The 17,557-nt window shown below is 44.8% G+C and overlaps 2 protein-coding genes across 2 annotated transcripts; one reads left to right on the top strand and one right to left on the bottom strand.

Moving 5' to 3' along the window:
- The first annotated feature begins 2,298 nt into the window (after positions 1–2,298).
- gdap1l1 (ganglioside induced differentiation associated protein 1-like 1) lies at positions 2,299–13,068 on the top strand. The gene is made up of 6 exons (XM_076984087.1): positions 2,299–2,783; positions 6,470–6,662; positions 10,125–10,298; positions 11,242–11,336; positions 11,770–11,884; positions 12,465–13,068. The coding sequence occupies exons 1-6, from the start codon at positions 2,604–2,606 to the stop codon at positions 12,806–12,808; spliced, it is 1,101 nt and encodes a 366-aa protein (XP_076840202.1). The 5' UTR covers positions 2,299–2,603; the 3' UTR covers positions 12,809–13,068.
- Positions 13,069–14,790: 1,722 nt separating this feature from the next.
- slc61a1 (solute carrier family 61 member 1) lies at positions 14,791–17,353 on the bottom strand. Its single transcript, XM_076984086.1, has 2 exons — positions 17,201–17,353; positions 14,791–16,995 (listed from the first exon to the last, which is right to left on the bottom strand). Exon 2 carries the CDS (start codon positions 16,912–16,914, stop codon positions 15,475–15,477), a length of 1,440 nt encoding a protein of 479 aa, XP_076840201.1. The 5' UTR covers positions 16,915–16,995; positions 17,201–17,353; the 3' UTR covers positions 14,791–15,474.
- Between the last annotated feature and the right edge of the window lie 204 nt (positions 17,354–17,557).

Here is a 17,557-nt window from a genome sequence, read left to right as displayed (position 1 = left end):
GCTGATTTAGGGTCTGAAATTCAGAAGGTGTCGGGGCCAAAGTAATTCCCCCCAGTTTATGTCTAATAATTTACGTGTATGCAAGCACACTTATCTGGGGCGACTTGCATGTTTATCAAGATGATAATCATGATGCCCGTCTTGAGAACCGAACCCATGGTGCCACCCTCACCTTGCGCTTGGTGAACTGCAGCAGTAATCCATTCTTCTGCTGCGAGGTGTGTTCCTTTAATAACACTGAAACAGCCCTAAAAGAAAAGGGATACGTGCCCGCCCTGCCCCTGCAAAAAGTAAATAAATAAACAAACATACTATTTTTTTTAGCATCAGTACATCTTGGTGTTTCTGTTATTATTGTACATTATGCATCGTATAAACTATTTACATAAATAATGTTGGATCATCAACTAGTCTATTTTTAATAGTGGCATACAGTAGGTACTTGAAAACAGGCAAATTACTGTAATTAGCATGTTAATGTAAAACAGAAGAAATGTCTTTTCTCTTATTCAAATTTATTTATTATATTTCTACGTTCTACAATCTACTAAAACACAGAATGAGCTCTTCTACCCTGGACATCATCAGTTCAAAAGCACTTTTAATCAAACACAAATACCGTGGAGCACTTTTTTCAAGGAACAAAAAAGTCATTTCTCCTAAGACCTTTTTTATTTAAAACTGAATCATATTTTAATATAATAATAGCTTAGGGGGTCTCATTTTCATTTTCTCATTTTCACATAATTCATGTGGGTAATAAAGATGATACATTTTGATGCAAAGGAATATTTCTAGATGATTACGCGGAATAGCGTCCAAAGAAAGTGTTGACAGGAAAATTGGTGAAATTTATAAGCTAAGCAGAAAACATCCGAGCAGAGAGCTCAACGCCACAATGTCCTACTAATTTGAAAATAAACTTTTATTAATCAGTGCGGAAGTGTTGAACCTAATGCAGATTCCGCTGTTTCCATTGCGCGATCGCCCGATCAATGCTGTAAAAAAAGAGCAGTGCGCCCTCTTGTGTTCAGTAAAAGTTCAGCAACGGAGGTGTACGTCATGAAGGCGCAATACGAAAATAAATAAATGATTGCTATTAATATTATGAAACAGACTTCAAAGCATTTTGATTCTTCATCTTATGTGAACTGCAGTCTATAGACAAAATGTAAATATAAAAACAATCAGTTCATAAATATATTTGTCCATTTCCCACCGGAGGAGCAGAATAAATAATCCCCGCCACTGGTCTCTGTAGCGGAGGAAATGTTGGGCTGATCACGCATCACCGTCGGGCAGTGTGACGGGGGAATATGTGTTTGACAGATGCCAGGAAAACGCTGCACACAATTCACAGAGTGAAACGTAAAGTTTGGTGGATATTGGTAGTTATTCAGAGTTGAATGCTAGGCCTGATGGTTGCAGTGAAGAGTAATGTTGATTAGTGCTACAGAATACAAAGACATTTTAGACAATCATATAGCCTACTTCCAACTTGTGGAAACTTGCAGAAGGCCCCATTATTGTGGAGACTTAGAAGGACCTTTTCATTTTTTCAGGTCCAAATTTGCTGTGGAGAAAATACAGTAGCCCGACTTCAATCCAACTGAACACCATTGGGAAGAATTTGAATGCTGATTTCTCATTAGGACTTCCGAGATCACCAATGCGCTTTGGTCTGAATGGGCACAAATTCCCAGCGACGAAAACTTTTCTCGAAAGCCTTCATAGAAGAGTGATGCCTGTAATATTTGCAATATGGAGGCCATAATAATGTCCGTGGTTTTGGAATGGCATATCCAATAAGTAGGTAATAGTAATAGGTGATGATCGAGTGTCCACATATCATTGGCTGCAGTGTATCATTGTAAGATCGTACCATCCATCTCCTTGAATACATTGAGATGAGAAAACTACGCACTCTGCTGGTTGAGAATAGGTATAGCAATATTGTGCAGAGCACATTGTGAATGAGTAAAATTATTTAATTTAAACTACAACTACACTAAAACACAATAATAATTAATGTGAACTTTATTACTCAATCAAAACGTTACCACGTGTAACGCATATTCATTTTGCATCCACTCATATAATAATTTTTTACATGACCAATATACTGTTAAATGCGCTTTTTCAAAAATGAAATGTTTAATTTTAGTTTATGTGAGACACATATCAGGATTTTACGTTTGTGATGTACTTTAACCTTCATACTCTGGCCTTTAACGCAGCCAAGGATGACTTCGCGATACAACTTCACTGCGCATGTCTGCTGTGATGTAACATACTACACACTCAATTTGCTCATGCTTCACTGTGTGTGCGCGCGATCGACATTTGTATGTTCACTCTACCGATGCAGGGTGTGCGTTTTTATTTCGATTTAATCGATTTTTAGTTGAAGGCAATCAAACCGGATCACGGAGCGGTTGGAAGTCGATTAACGACATTATAATCGATGATGTCGAGGTGCTGTTCGAGGTGCTGAAATCCTTTGCGCCTTTCCTCTCTCTCTCCCCACCCCTCCCCTCCTCCCTTTCTCTCCCTCTCTCACTCTCCCTCCCTGATACCCTCTCACACGCACAAAATCCTCTGTCATGGCGTCTTCCAACAATGTTACCCCCACCAACTGTAGCTGGTGGCCTATTTCAGCCATGGATGAAGATGACAGAATCACAGACGGAGACGTCAGCCACGAGCCCACCATAGAACACAAGCCTTTCTCCAAAGACAGGCTCGTGTTGTATCACTGGACGCAGTCCTTCAGCTCCCAAAAGGTAAAAAAAAAACCATAGCTGGAAAATGGAGGTGCTCTTTATGTACATTACATGCTATGCAGCGAGACACCCATACTGCAGATTTTTTTAAAATTCACCTTTCGCTTGTAATGATGAGTTATTGTGCACAAGTATCTTTCGTGTATTCATCTGCGTCTTTTATAACTAATGGTTTGGAAACCGTTGCAGAACACGAGAGGGAAACAATATCTGGACTGTTCCAAAACAAACCCACATCTTAGTACTGTTGATCAATAAGGTTCGGTGCGTTTCATTGGGACTGACTTGGTGAATAAATCGCCTAATGTGACAGTTCACCTTTTTGCACGTCGTTAAAAGAGTTACACCTCGGTCTGAGGATGTCACTCTTAAATAATTAATTCAAATGAGCTATCCCAGCTAAAAAACGATGCAGACCGTCTGAAAAACACTCGGGACGTGATCATCTTATAGGCTGCACTGCGAGCGTATCTGTCACGAAACGCGGGCTCTATGGACACTAGCCAACGCAAATCAGTAAACCGGATGGTTTGGATGTATGTCACGACTTAGCTCGAGCAAAGGGTCTGGCCACAGCATTTAAAGTGGAATAGCATCAAGTTTACCGGTGTAATACTTTGGGTGGTGACCTGTTATCCAGAAAGTCATTAAAGGGTCCGTGTCTCATCATTTCTGAAAATAGGGCGTCACAATAAGTTTTTATTAATCCCTGGTAGACAAGGGACATCTAGAAACGTAATGGCCTACAGAACAGTTGATATGAATAAACATAAAGTGGGTTACAAGAAAACGCTGCATTTTCATTGAAATTAATTGTGTTTTGATACATTTTACTTAGATTGAGTAGATACAATGCTTGAGTATTAAAGCAAGCAATAGGGTTCTTGCGTCTGCCGGATTTCATAAAAAATTTAGTGTACTTGTGTAAGGACTCGGTCATCAAAAGGAGAAGCTTGCCGTGCAAGATCGTGTGCTTCTGCTAACATTAAGATCCTGCATCAAAATACTTCTTCGTGGTTTTGATGTCTTGGTCCATGCATTTGGTTGATCCTTATGTACCAGCCAAGGGAGACATGTAAATCATTTGATTACTGCAGCTGCTCTACAGAGCAAAACTCCCAGTGCTAGTCATGTCTACGGTTTATACAGGTCCGTGTGGACACACATGAGCACTAAACCATGCTGATACATCAGCAGCAGGACTGTTCATTCAGTATTGGCAGTATTGCTGTGTAGACCCAACACAGGGAAGTAACTCTTTCTTGTCTTCACAAATAGCCAGTTCTCTGTGATAGACTGAAAGAGAATGATATATTGAATGTATTGAATGTATCGTGCAACACAAATTAACTTTGGTTTTGGTAAACAAATTAACTTTGGTGAGACAAACAGGTATGATACACTGTGAGGTAAGTATTTCCTTGATTCACATTTGAATCGAAAAGCTCAAATAATGATAATTTTACAATAAATTCCATTTGAGTTGTCCAAGCCCTGTTAGTGGTCAGACGGGTAGCAGAAGTCCTTCATTTGAATTCCACACAGATTTCAGTCCCGTCATGATTCATCAAACATCTGGACCTCCGTTTCCTCCTCCCGGTCCCCCCTAGTGCCACTTTTACTGGCTTGTGTAGATATATTGAACATCAGTGTTTTTTCGTCTGACAGCCTGTGTGTGGGCTTGAAGTAAATCTCACTTTGTGCATAGGAGTAAAAAAAAAGAAATCTAAAATGGTCTTCAGATATTTTAGCAGAATTCAGAGACTCTCTCATAAAGACATGTGAATGTATTAGTGAAGAACACTAGAAATGAGCATCCTACCCGTGTCTAAAGATTTTTGTTTGCCTTTAGAAGATGAAATTCAATATTGTGTTGTGAAGATCCAGACATGCTGTAATTCTACTGCTCTTATGCTGGATTACCTGATGCAATAGAGATCATTCAGCATCTCTGTCTACTCATAAAGTCTACCATTAGTATTAGTATTAGCACTATAACTAGTATTAGGTCATAACTCACCTATCTACATTGTAATATTATTTACGTTGAATCATTAATTGTAGGCATCTGGATATATATTTAATATTTGTGTATTTTATATATCACTCTTATATTTGTATATGATTCTAACAATATACATACTATATTCTTAAAATTTTATTATTAATATATTTATTTTTTTATATAGATTTTGTGTTTAATTATATTTTCATAAATACATTACACATATTCTTTAATGGTAAATGTATGGAAAAAGATTTTGGGCAGAGCAAAAAACCTAAAAGGGCAAAAATATATTACATTAGAATTATTATTAGAATTACTATACTAGAATTATTGCATTGGAATTACTACACTAGAATTATTACATTAGAATTACTACACTAGAATTATTACATTAGATTTATTACATTAACCAGAAAGTAGTGCAATGTCAAGATAAAAAGTGCCAAACTTCAAAGTGATAACCCTAATGCTTTACATATCCATATGCAAATGTTATATTGCGTTCTATATTACAGTAATACATAAAATGAAGAATTAAACCTGCTGAGTTAAACGTGTCAAGGTAGATGTATCAAGATGTATCAAGCAAGATGTATCAAAGAAACACGCCTCTGAGATTAGATCCTCAAAAAGCGTAAATATGGATCTGTGGTGCTCAGTTAATTATGTCCTGTGAGGTCCCCTCATGGGAAAACCCATAACGCCTTACACAGATTGAGTTGATCAATATCGCTACCTGCATGCTTATTTTAAGAGTGGGATTCTGATTGGACCAGTGATGTCATATGACAGAGAGCTCCAGTTTGGCTTTCACAGGACACTGGCTACTGCTAGCAGGTCAGTTAGTGTACATGGTGATTTTGAGTTCATCTGATTACCATCTGCCCTTAAAGTTCTCCCAAAGCCCTCAGCAGCACAGAAACACTGATCGTTCTCTGCCATGAGGACATGTGATACAGACATACGGAGGTCCCGTGAGCGTGCTCGGTATCTTTAATCAGAACCGTCACAGGAGAGGTGGTCTGACCCAGACTGCTCAGTGGTCTGTTTTGGATCACAGCACTCCGAACACTGCACGCTAACGGCTTGAGGCGAATTCAGGCCGGAAAACACGCTCACAGACCCACTTTAAAGTGGGTTTCTTATGTTCCTCGAGTGAGCGGGCAGCATCTTGAGTTATTCATTTGCGAGTATTCCACGGTGGTTGTGATGCGAGGAGAGGATGGGGACGCAGGCGGGACGTGAACGCAAGTTGAGTTCAACCAAAAAAGACGAAAACCATCGCAAACCTAGACTATCACCATAACAACAGTAAAAACAACGCAACGACGTAATATACAGACAAAAACAGATAGAAACACATCCGCACCGTGACACCAATGATGGGACACGGTGGCGGTTTTAAAATGATATATATCGGTAATATTAGTTCGGCTAACATATGCTGGCGTTCTGTAAGTTACACCATAGTGTAAAGTAAAATCTTTTAGTTCTCCTTCATTTCAGCCTTCAGTGTAAGTGATGCATTTTGTGTATGGCATCTATCTGCAGACCGTTAGGAGTGTTTGTGTGAAGCGTTCTCTGTGATACTGCAAGGTGCCAGGGTGCATTATTAGATGTGGGTTCTGGACAAGGTAGTGTTGGATCAGCGGCTGAGCTGGGGTGTGTTGTCCGGCAGGTACGTCTGGTGATTACTGAGAAGGGGCTGGTGTGCGAGGAGCGAGACGTCAGTCTGCCTCTCACCGAGCACAAGGAACCCTGGTTCATGAGACTCAACCTGGGGGAGGAGGTGCCCGTCTTCATCCATGGAGACACCATCGTCAGTGACTTCAACCAAATCATCGAGTACTTGGAGACCAACTTCTCGAGCGGTAAGCGTTAGATCCGTAAGGTCTCGATGGAGGTGAGGACCTAATCAAAGCAGGTCGCTGGAGTTCATACATGTCATATGTGTTATGCATGTGTGTACTGCAGAAACCAGTTCACTCAGGTATAAACCCGAGAAGGTTGATCCGGGCTGGGAGTGTGAATTTGATATGAGTCGTCATTCATTTGACATGACTTGATATAAGCTAAAGCACTTCATGATGATAGGGGTAATTGAGTTATTGAATCGTCAGATGAACATATATTTTATCCAAGGGATTTAGTTCTTTGACATGATTTAATCACTTCTGCAAGTGTAATCTTACCTGGATGGTTGAGATATGTCTGCCTGCCTGTCTGTAGACGGGAATGTCTTGGACACCAAAGTTTATTTGAGGTATATTAGTGTAGCAAGCTGAGGCAGTGTTAAAGATTCCTATAGCACAATGGTCTCATTGTTCTGCTGACTCCTACATCATCAGCACATTTTATAAAGTGGGCGGTCACAAATGATATTTTGGCTTTGTGTAGAATATGTGTGTAGACGCAAATAAAGCATAAGTGCTGGATATGTGTGAACAATGACTCCAGATTAGAGCTCTGCTGGATGAATTATCATGGCTAATTGAATTAGTGGCTCGATGTTCTGAGACATTCCATTTATCTAATCAGTTCCATTATCAAACACTGCATGAGTTGGATGACTAGCGTGAGAAGATACTTCACTGCAGCACCGTGCTTCTCCAGGGCCATCAGCGCAAGTGAAGAGGGACTGTTGGACTGATCAGATGAAACAGAGCACCAGCCTGTTTTCAGTTACCGCTCAATGACTGTATGGGCTGGTCTGAAGAACTTAGGCATCTCTTGGGTCTCTCGTCCTCTGACTTGTGATGTTTTTCCACGTGGGCCTACTGGAAAGCGGGCCTGGTCACTGAGGTTCCTCAGGACTGTTTGTGGTTCCTCACCCATGAAGGCAGTGCTGAAACACGTCAGCACTCTGCAGCTTGTCAGGTTGGCGTCTGACAAACAGCCTCTACTAAAGTGTCAGAGCTCAAAATGATTAGCACGTTACATTACGTGACATGTGCAGTCTGACTTGTAAGCATCAAAAACATTAGAAGAAAGAGACAGAGTCGTTTTCTGGAAGCTGTAATGTGAGTGAGGAGATGGAAGTTGTCCCAGCTGTCCCAGCGAGGTCTCGTGGCGGTGGCAGGCCGGGCCTTGTGGGCTGTTTGGTAGCCGGAGAGGATGCTGAGTTGGTTATTCCGGGAGTCGGAGCGGCAGTAGACACGCAGTAGGGTGCCTGCGTTTTGTGTGTGACGACGTAGTGCCGCAGTACTGGTTTACCGTCGTGCCCGTCGTTGAGCTGAGTTCACAGCCCGTGCAGAGCAGAGTTTGCCAAGGCCCTAAGCGCGTCCCACGTGAGACGTGCCGTAGGGAGGCTCACGTGGAGAGATTTTCTCTCGCCTTCTTGCAAGACTGCATCGAGGCAGTCGCCCAGCGTCGCCGTGTGGGGGTAGAGGCTGATTGGACAGCAGGCTGGAATCCAGCCCGGCCCCTTATCACTTCCAGGGGGCCTGTCAGCCCCCTCCCTCAATCCCCGAGATGGTGTAGACAGGCGGAGACATTCGGTCCCATTCTCCCTTCTCAGCATCTATATCTGCAGCTCTTATCTCTTCCAGCTATATCTCCCTTATATCTCCTTTACATCTCCCTTATCTCTTCCAGCCAGGCTGTGGTGACACCAGACATCTGGCTACAAGTGAATGCAATCACTCCAGTCTGGAGCCAATGAGATTTAGCCATGACGCTCTACCCACACGTAGGCAGAGACTCTGATATCTATAGTGCGTTAACCTGGGGGTACACGTTCAGGCTCCTGCCAGTTGCATTGTGGTTGGCAATCAATTCTTCTGCATATTAACATATAAGTTGAGCCTTAGCAAACATTTGCTCATGGTTGGGTGAAACGAGCCTTTCAGACATATATCCGTGGGACTGCAAAACGTTTGTGAAGCTCATGGTATCTCATCATTAGGAGTAATTCAAGAATTTTGCTTAAAGCAATTAGAGAGACACCATTACTCGTTTTCTGTCAGGCTAAAGTGCCCAATATTTCATGCATGTCCGACTCTCTAGCTGTGAACAGCTAGCAAAGTTTTGGAGTACTTAACTGTGCTGGCTGTGTTGCTTTCTGTCGGTTATAGAAGATCGTGCGAAATACCTCACAAGTGCCTCGCTGTGGTTGACATGGCGATAAGTGAAGCGACTGAAGCTGACGGTGCACCTGGCCCATTTAGCGCCATTTTCTGAACTCTTGAATTATTCATCGGCACTAAAAAGTAGAGAGGAGTGCTGTAGGCCGACGTTACCGTGAACGTCCAACTGCTTTGTCAGCATTACAGGTACAGCGTCCAACCGAGCCTTCGTATATGTGTTTTCCCCAAGAGACAGTTTATGTTGTTTGTGTAGTGTCATTTTCAAGATCGCTTCTTTCTGTATGTCGTACCGAAATAGCGGTTTGTAACCAATGGTTCTGCATGTTAGTAGACTTTACTTTTCCTGCAATAGGAGGTGGTTCCTGGCCACATTATGGGGTGAAAGGTACCAAACTGAAGAGAAGTTTTTCCTTAGAGATCCTCTTCCTATAGTGTCAGCAACAAACAGGCTATGGGAGATAATCCACTAGTAATCTGGTATGGAGAGAGTAATCCACTAGTAATCTGGTATGGAGAGAGTAATCCACTAGTAATCTAGTATGGAGAGAGTAATCCACTAGTAATCTGGTATGGAGAGAGTAATCCACTAGTAATCTAGTATGGAGAGAGTAATCCACTAGTAATCTGGTATGGAGAGAGTGATCCACTGGTAATCTAGTATGGAGAGAGTAATCCACTAGTAATCTGGTATGGAGAGAGTAATCCACTAGTAATCTAGTATGGAGAGAGTAATCCACTAGTAATCTGGTATGGAGAGAGTAATCCACTAGTAATCTGGTAATCTGCTTCTGCACATTTTGTTCTGTTACTCTGGGAATTGCACATTGTATATTTAGGTGGTTTGTGGTTTAACTCACATGCACACTGACACGCCCATCCTCACAAGCAGGGCTTCAGATTTACTTAGCAAATGTCAGTAGCTTTAAAAAAAATTACAAAAACAAAGTTTGGATCTTGCTGACCAGCTGGTATGCCTGCACAGGTATGCTTGTAAGGTGCACTAAACCTCAGAAAATGTATTAACGCTCACCTGGTGGAGTGTTCTTCACCTGGAGGAGTGTTCTTCACCTGGTTGTTAAATGGCCATATAAACCACATGGTATGCTTCCGCCTGCTACATGGTTTTCAAATGCACTACATGTCCTGACTAGACCACCGACAACCTCCGCGAACACACCACCTGCCGTAGCACAGGGCACTGCTATGCACACTGGACATGTGTGTGTGTGTGTGTGTGTGTTTCCATAGATACAGTACCCCAGCTGATTCCGGATGAAGGCACCGTGATGCACTCACGGGTGCAGCAGTATCGGGAGTTGATGGACGGGCTGCCCATGGACGCCTACACCCACGGCTGCATCCTCCACCCTGAGCTCACCACCGACTCCATGATCCCAAAGTACGCCACTGCTGAAATACGTAGTAAGTGATGCTATAGTTCATCACCCCCCCCCCCCTCCCCCTATTCAGGAGCTTAACCTCTGCTTCGGTTTGGGTTTAGCTAAGGGCTTATTTTCGCAGTCGAGGAAATTTAAATCGGACGCTCCTTTGTGCGGTGTGACAGAGGACACGGCCGAGGTCCCGGGAATAAAACACAAATAAAAATGCTCTCTCATGCTTCCTGTCAGACGGCGCCGGCGACAACGTGGAGCTCAGCACGGCCGTCTTGGCCTGACCTTGCACTGGCCCGAAACCTCGCCAACAAAAGAACACCGTTGTGTTAGCTGCCTCTGACATATAACCTGCTGCTTTGTTTTGAACTACAGTGTTCACACTGTAGGAAATGAAGCACCAGTAAAGACCTGATCCAGCCCTTACAGTGGAATGAATTAGGTCACACTGCTGGTAATAAATCTCCTTTATGGTGGTTAGAGGGAGTGCCTCTGCTGGGTGATGTTTATCAGTGCCATTGATTTAATTTTTGTGTGTAAAATCTTATTAAAGGCTTTAATTAGTTGTCAAGTGTGTTTAAACCTTTGAGGTAAATCATTGTGCATTCCCACTTCTGATCGTGTGCCCACAGACGATCATAATTAGGTCATACCTGGTTTGTTGCTGGTTATTAATCCAGAGGGCAACACGGGCATTAACCCTGTGCCTTCCTTTCCAGAGTATGCTGACATGCATATAATATTTTTATTTGATATTCTATTTTTATTTGCTAGTATAAAACAGCCACTGTTGAAGTAGACATCCATCCCCATGACGACCATCACGCCACTCTTGATAATGTTTTGTAAACCTTTCAAAAGCGAGCACTAATCCTGCATTAGCATTAGCATACCAGCATGTGCCTCGAGACCAGGGTGAGCAGCTCCGTCCGACAGTGAGGGGTGTGAAGTGACGTCCGTGGTGTTTCTTTCAGGACATTTGGCCAACGCCGCATCTGAACTGATGAAGTTGGACCACGAGGAACCCCAGCTGACAGAGCCATACCTTTCCAAGCAGAAGAAACTGATGGTGAGACAGTGTGAACAGATAAATGAACAATCTCAATCCCAGTTCTCTAGATTAATTACTGCTGGATTGAACACTCGAAAACCCAGTTTCCCACATCAGTTATTGCTGGATAAATGATCATTTCCAATGTCATTCCCCTACATTTATTATAGCTGTATCCAAATATCAAAGAACATGTCTACACCACAGGAGAAGTGAGATTACAGCTGACCGTATTTCAGACCCAGTCTCCTACAGTCATGTTCAGTTATGATGACAGTGTAAGTCAGTTTGATAGGCTGGTGTATCTTTGGACTTTGACAAAACTGTTTCCCCCCTGTAACCGCTTTGTCCCGCTGACGGGATGAGAACTTGGATGCATGACTCACATTCAGGCATGTGTGGGAGGCTCTGACATGATGAGAGCTTCCACAGACATTTCTCCTTCTGACAGGCGAAGATCTTGGACCACGACAATGTGACTTACCTGAAGAAAATCCTCGGTGAGCTGGCAATGGTCCTGGATCAGGTCGAAGCAGAACTCGAGAAGAGAAAGCTGGAATATCAAGGTACATCTCAACATTTGCGTGACTTCAAGGGTGCTTGTTCTGATTTTGTTCAGGGATTGCAGGATTTATCACCTGCCATGCTAGTCTGAACTTTGGCTGAAGCTTCAGTTACTACAGGACGAGATCTATCTAACTGAGACTACGTCATATCTCTAAGTGTTTGTGTTGGTTTAGGTTTTTGTTGGTGTTTGATTGTCAGTGGTGTTAGAGGCGTTACTTTTAAGGGGCAGTCATGGCCTGGTGGTTAGGGAACTGGTCTTGTGACCGGAGGGTCGTGGGTTCGATTCCCAGACAGGCCATGACTGAGGTGCCCTTGAGCAAGGCACCTAACCCCAACTGCTCCCCGGGCGCCGGGCTAGGGCTGCCCACCGCTCTGGGCACGTGTGATCCACAGCCCCCTAGTAATCACTTGTGTGTGTGTGTGTGTGTTCTGACTGCACAGATGGGTTAAAAGCGGAGTACAAATTTTGATTGGGGTGTAAAAAATCACAATTGACAAAATATGGCACATTTCACAAGGCCCTAAGTAACACAGTGCAAAGCAGTTCACGACGCTAACTTGTTCCCTCCTTTCTGACAGGTCAAAAGTGTGAGCCATGGCTGTGCGGCGCTGACTTCACGCTAGCTGATATATATCTTGGGGCCACGTTGCACCGGCTCAAGTTCTTGGGACTCTCAAAGAAGTACTGGGAGGACGGGAGCCGGCCCAACCTGCAGTCGTTTTTCGAGCGTGTGCAGAAACGCTACGCCTTCCGTAAGGTCCTGGGAGACATCCACACAACCTTACTCTCAGCCGTTCTACCTAACGCCTTCCGAATGGTCAAAAAGAAGCCGCCCTCGTTTTTCGGGGCGTCTTTCTTGATGGGCTCCCTCGGGGGGATGGGCTATTTTGCTTATTGGTTTTTAAAAAAGAAATACATGTAGTGAATGCCCCCCCCCCTTCCGTCCCGTTCTGTGTCTGTGTATTTGTGTGACGTTGCAAACTTTTTTCCGTACCAGATGTTTTGCTGCAGCAGGAAGAATGTTGCTGGGCAGAGAAACCACTGTTATCTGGGTACACAAGGAACATGAGAACATTCCACCACTAAGAATTCTTCGTAACAGCACATGTTCTGGAGATGAATGCCTCCACCCTTTATTTTTTTTGTTTCTCTCCAGTTTTGGTCCCCCCCCCCCCCCCCCCCCCCCCCAAGTTTACCAAATAGGCCATGGAGGTCCCGTGCTTGTAGCTTCTCTACAGCCTGATCACACTCAGAGCTGAGTCAGAGTGCTACACTGCAGCCTTCTCTCATGTGAGGTGTAGCATCCACTGGCGTCTTGTTAAAGCATGACTGCTCAAACACTGTAGTACCTGTGTTTTGTATTTGAGATGTTCATCTTCAGCCCTCTGATCTGCTGATTTACCCTTTTCCATTCGAACCCTGACTCGATCGCGTCTGCCGCAGCCAGACACTGCCAAACTTAATATGGACGTCACATTAATTTACTCACTTCATGGACGGTCACACCGTAGCCACACAGAGTACATGGACACACAGGATTTATGGAATGGATTTTCTAGTGGAATGAATAGAGACAGTTGGCTCAGATAACTCATTTAAGGTTACAGTGTAATACCAAGTCTGGGGTCATCATCGAACACTGGTCGGGGGGGGGGGTTTCACAACCGGAAAACGGCCAGGGTGCATAGTGCTGTTGCATAGTGCTGTGTCCCTCGCTGACTGAATTGGACATCCTTGCCGTGTGAGTACGTTCAGGGGTTTTGGGGTTCATTTCTTCAGTGCTCGTGCACGAGTTCTCACGCACTGGAATGCGACTCTCATAGTTGCCCCTCCGCTGACCGTAAACATCGGGCCTTCCAGGGATGTCCGTCTGGGGCTCTGGTCACCGCCGTTTTCATTATATGCCTGATGAAAGTTGCTTGTAATGCTGAAGGGCTGTACAGATTACAGAGCCTAACTGCTTTAGCCCAAAATAGAGACGATAGGAAACTGATGCGTAGTGTTAATACTGTGTTAAAGTGTAAATGGACACACACACACACACACACACCTGTGTGCGTGTGTGTGTATGTATATAAAGTCTGCACCCTTAAAACTGACTTAAGGCTTAAATTGTATAAATATTGATATGCCTATTAGTGGCTTTTAAAAAAAAGTTAATAAGCGTGTCAAATACCTTAAAAACTTAAGCCCTTCTGAAATATATGGGTTTGACCAAAGATTTAAAGTTTAATTTTGTTTGGGGCATAGTTCTACTCCTTGAGAATCTAGAAAGGAACATAAATTTCAGGAACATATTTGACAGTGAAAACTGAGTAGTCATGAAAGGAACCTGTCAGGAGGCAAAGTAAGATCCAACCGTCACTATACACTATACATTAGGACAACACAGATCACCTTACAAGCCATAAATCTATAGTTTAATGTATGTAGCCCACCCCTTGTGCCCGAGGCTGAAAACTGAAAACCGTTTTGGTTGATATAAATCACTGATGATCTGCAATGCCTCATTCAGCAAGTCTCTCTAAATTAACCCTTCAGACGTGTGTCATTACTCACTTTACTGTGACCATTACAGATCATAACAGATGTTTTATTTTTATTTATTATTTTTATAAGATTTATTTATGGTGCTTTTTATGATGTTTGGTCATAAGCCTTAATTGGTTTAGTTCCCATCAATTAAAATAAACAAAAACGCTTAACAAAAAACTGCATTTGTAGTGTGCTTGTGGTTGTCCTCACTGACTGCATTTTTACAAAAACAAAACTATAGTCTAGAGGTAGAGCGACAGCAAACAAGAACTTCATACGACCACATGTTCATCTCTTTAGCAGCGGCTCTGAGATGGCTGTGAAGTTTGACAGTAGCTATTTACACATTTGACTCGTCAAAGACAGTAACACACTGAAAACAAGGCTGTTTTATTGTCTTAAAAGCATTAAAGGTTGACACAATCTGAACAGCCCATCTCTCAGAGAACACAGTTTCTCCTCAAAGTGTAAGCTTTGCAGATGGTCACAATCATATATTCAGAATTGCTTTTAAGATCTCTAAGAAAGAAAATTATAATGAATTAATAATTATAGAAGAACACAGTCTCCTACATGTACTGATTATGTGACCTCATGGTAAATCCAGTGATTTAAACTAATTAGAAAGAGAAGGCTTCTGAATTCAAATATTCTAATTGAAGAGCAATAAATCAATAGGCGGTTTATGGGTCACTAGTACAAAAACATCAAAACGGACAAAAACTGCATGAAAGGGTCAAACAAAAAGAATTTAAGTACTCAGGAAAATAAATGATTTATCCCCCCCACGATTCAGAAGAGCTATGAACAATAAATATTTAATTCTTTCATATTTTTACTGTTATTTGCTCTTAGAAAACTGGACTTGCAATATGTAAGAAAGGCAATGACTATTTAAGCATTTTCCCTGAAGCAAGCAAACACGAGTAACATCTTTGGCAAGCGCCATCTAGTTCAGCACTCTGTAAACTCTTCAGCACTTGATTGGAGTTCTCAAGTGTTGACGCGTCTCACAAAGCGTCCGTGTTCACAGGTGCGGAGGTCAATTCAGCCTTAAATGTCTCCTTCTCCTTTGGTCCCCTCGAGTCTCAGGTCGGCGTCGTTCCTCCCCAGGGTGAAGAGGCTGACCACAGCCAGCAGGGCGGCGAGCATCATCCCCGCGCACCCGGCGAACATGTGGCGAGTGCCGCTGCCCGCCTCGCCCCCGCCCGTGCCAGACACCTCCCCGTGGAGGGCCAGCAGGCCCAGGCAGGCCAACAGGTGTAGCGGCAGGCGGAACCAGGCCAGGACGCCGGCCCGCCTCTCCATCGGTATCACGCGGCCCTGTAGGAAGCTGACGGCGGGGAAGTAGAGTCCGCAGGCCAGCTCCAGGAGCAGGAAGGCCAGCAGCGACTCGGCGGGTTTGGGCTGGCCCGGCGCCGTGGAGAACGTCAGCATGAAGAAGGAGAAGAAAGCCAGCAGCACGGCCAGGCAGAGCAGGTGGCCCGGTTGGAGACGGTACCGGGCCGACGTGGCCAGCCGGAAGAGCGCGGAGCCCGCCATGCTGGCCGCCATGAGCGAGGAGAACACGATGCCCAGCGGGGGGCCGTGGGGGTCCAGAACGGGCGTCCAGAGGAAGACGAAGATGTAGAGGACGCTCTCGAAGAGCGCCTGCACGCCGCCCAAGAGCAGAACGCGACGGTCCGACAACAGACACCGCAGGCCTTCCAGACAACTGCGACGGAACCGCACCTGGGCCGACAGACGAACCTGCGGGGCGCTCGGCGGGCCCAGTAGCAGGACGCTCTTCTCTCCGTCTTCACGCTTCTCTTCGGCACTCCACTCGGACTGCAACAGCCAGGCGCACGCGGCCAGGCTGGGCACGGCCAGCAGGAAGGGGGCCACGGGCCCGAGCTCCAACCACTCCGCGAACAGGTTCGCCACGAGTCCGGCGCCCACCGCCAGGCCGTGGTTCCAGTCGGCGGCTCGGCCGAACGTCACGGGGATCCACTCCCTGGGGAAGTCGTGGACGTCCACGTGGCAGTGCATGTACCAGGCCTCGAAGGCGGTGGTGAGCAGGGAGGTGGAGAGACCACCCAACACACGGCCCAGGATGAGCACAAAATAGTCCTGCGACAGCTTAGTGAGGCAGCACACGGAATAGGCCAGACAGAAGAGCAGGCACGTCTGTCTCCTGCCCAGCGCCTGGGGCAGCCAGCCGGCCACGGGGGCAAACAACACGCAGGACGCCAGGCCACACACATATAGGATGGCAATCTGTGACTCCAGGAAACTGTAATGGCGGTACAGTTTGTACAGGTACGGACCTTGAAGCCAGTCAGCCCACAGGGCCAGCAGGTAGGCTTTTAGAAAGAGCCGTTGGAAACGACGGAAAGCCGGGTTGGCCGCAGTGGTTTGGGCGGCCTGAGGTGCAACGAGTCGGCGTGCAGCGAGCTCCAGACCCACGCACAGGACCGCCAGGGCCACAAACGACAGGTAGGCGGTCACAAACATGGCAGGACGAGCAGCTCACGGATCCTGCGGCAGGTCTTCAACAGACTTTCACTTCATTATGATTAATGCGGGGAAAGGGGGCTACGCCAAAACAAACAAACAAACAAACAAACATAACATGTCTGTAATTATACATAAACCACACTTGCAATAGAACATTCGCTCTACTGGAATGAACACAAATGAACCATGTTGACATGATGCTTAACTAGATAAATAACCTGGTGCTAGCGGACGGCCGCGTTTAACTAGAAATCCAGCTGCAAATCTACACAAAGTTGCTTACATGCGTCCACGACCATCTAAACGGGCGCGATGTGCTCCTGGACACCAGCGGAGCTCCTCCATACTAAGATGCGGGGTGGTCCGAGCGTGTTGTGTTCGTCCGGGTTCGCTTCCGGATTCCGCTTTCGTGGCGACGACATTTCCACGTCGCAACTCCACGGTGCATTAACTCGACACGGCCACACGGTGGCAGCATAACACAGGCCTCCCACGGCCCACCTCTGTTAAGTTAATATATTAATATCAGTTTACATTTGTGGCATTTAGCAGACGCACTTATCCAGGGTGACTTACAAAAGTGCTTTGGTTGTCTACTCGGAAGATTATTCATAGCTAGCACAGTAGGTTAGAGTCTAAA

This window comes from Brachyhypopomus gauderio, chromosome 21 (genome assembly GCF_052324685.1).
Source record: "Brachyhypopomus gauderio isolate BG-103 chromosome 21, BGAUD_0.2, whole genome shotgun sequence".
NCBI classification, from domain to species: domain Eukaryota; kingdom Metazoa; phylum Chordata; class Actinopteri; order Gymnotiformes; family Hypopomidae; genus Brachyhypopomus; species Brachyhypopomus gauderio.
This window is presented reverse-complemented; position numbering and strand designations above follow the sequence as displayed.

Coding starts and splice junctions, on each gene's coding strand:
- slc61a1 (XM_076984086.1), bottom strand. CDS start 16,914: ATGTTTGTGACCGCCTACCTGTCGTTTGTGGCCCTGGCGGTCCTGTGC.
- gdap1l1 (XM_076984087.1), top strand. CDS start 2,604: ATGGCGTCTTCCAACAATGTTACCCCCACCAACTGTAGCTGGTGGCCT. Junction 10,299..11,241: donor CGCCACTGCTGAAATACGTA/GTAAGTGATGCT, acceptor TGTTTCTTTCAG/GACATTTGGCCAACGCCGCA. Junction 11,337..11,769: donor CCAAGCAGAAGAAACTGATG/GTGAGACAGTGT, acceptor TCCTTCTGACAG/GCGAAGATCTTGGACCACGA.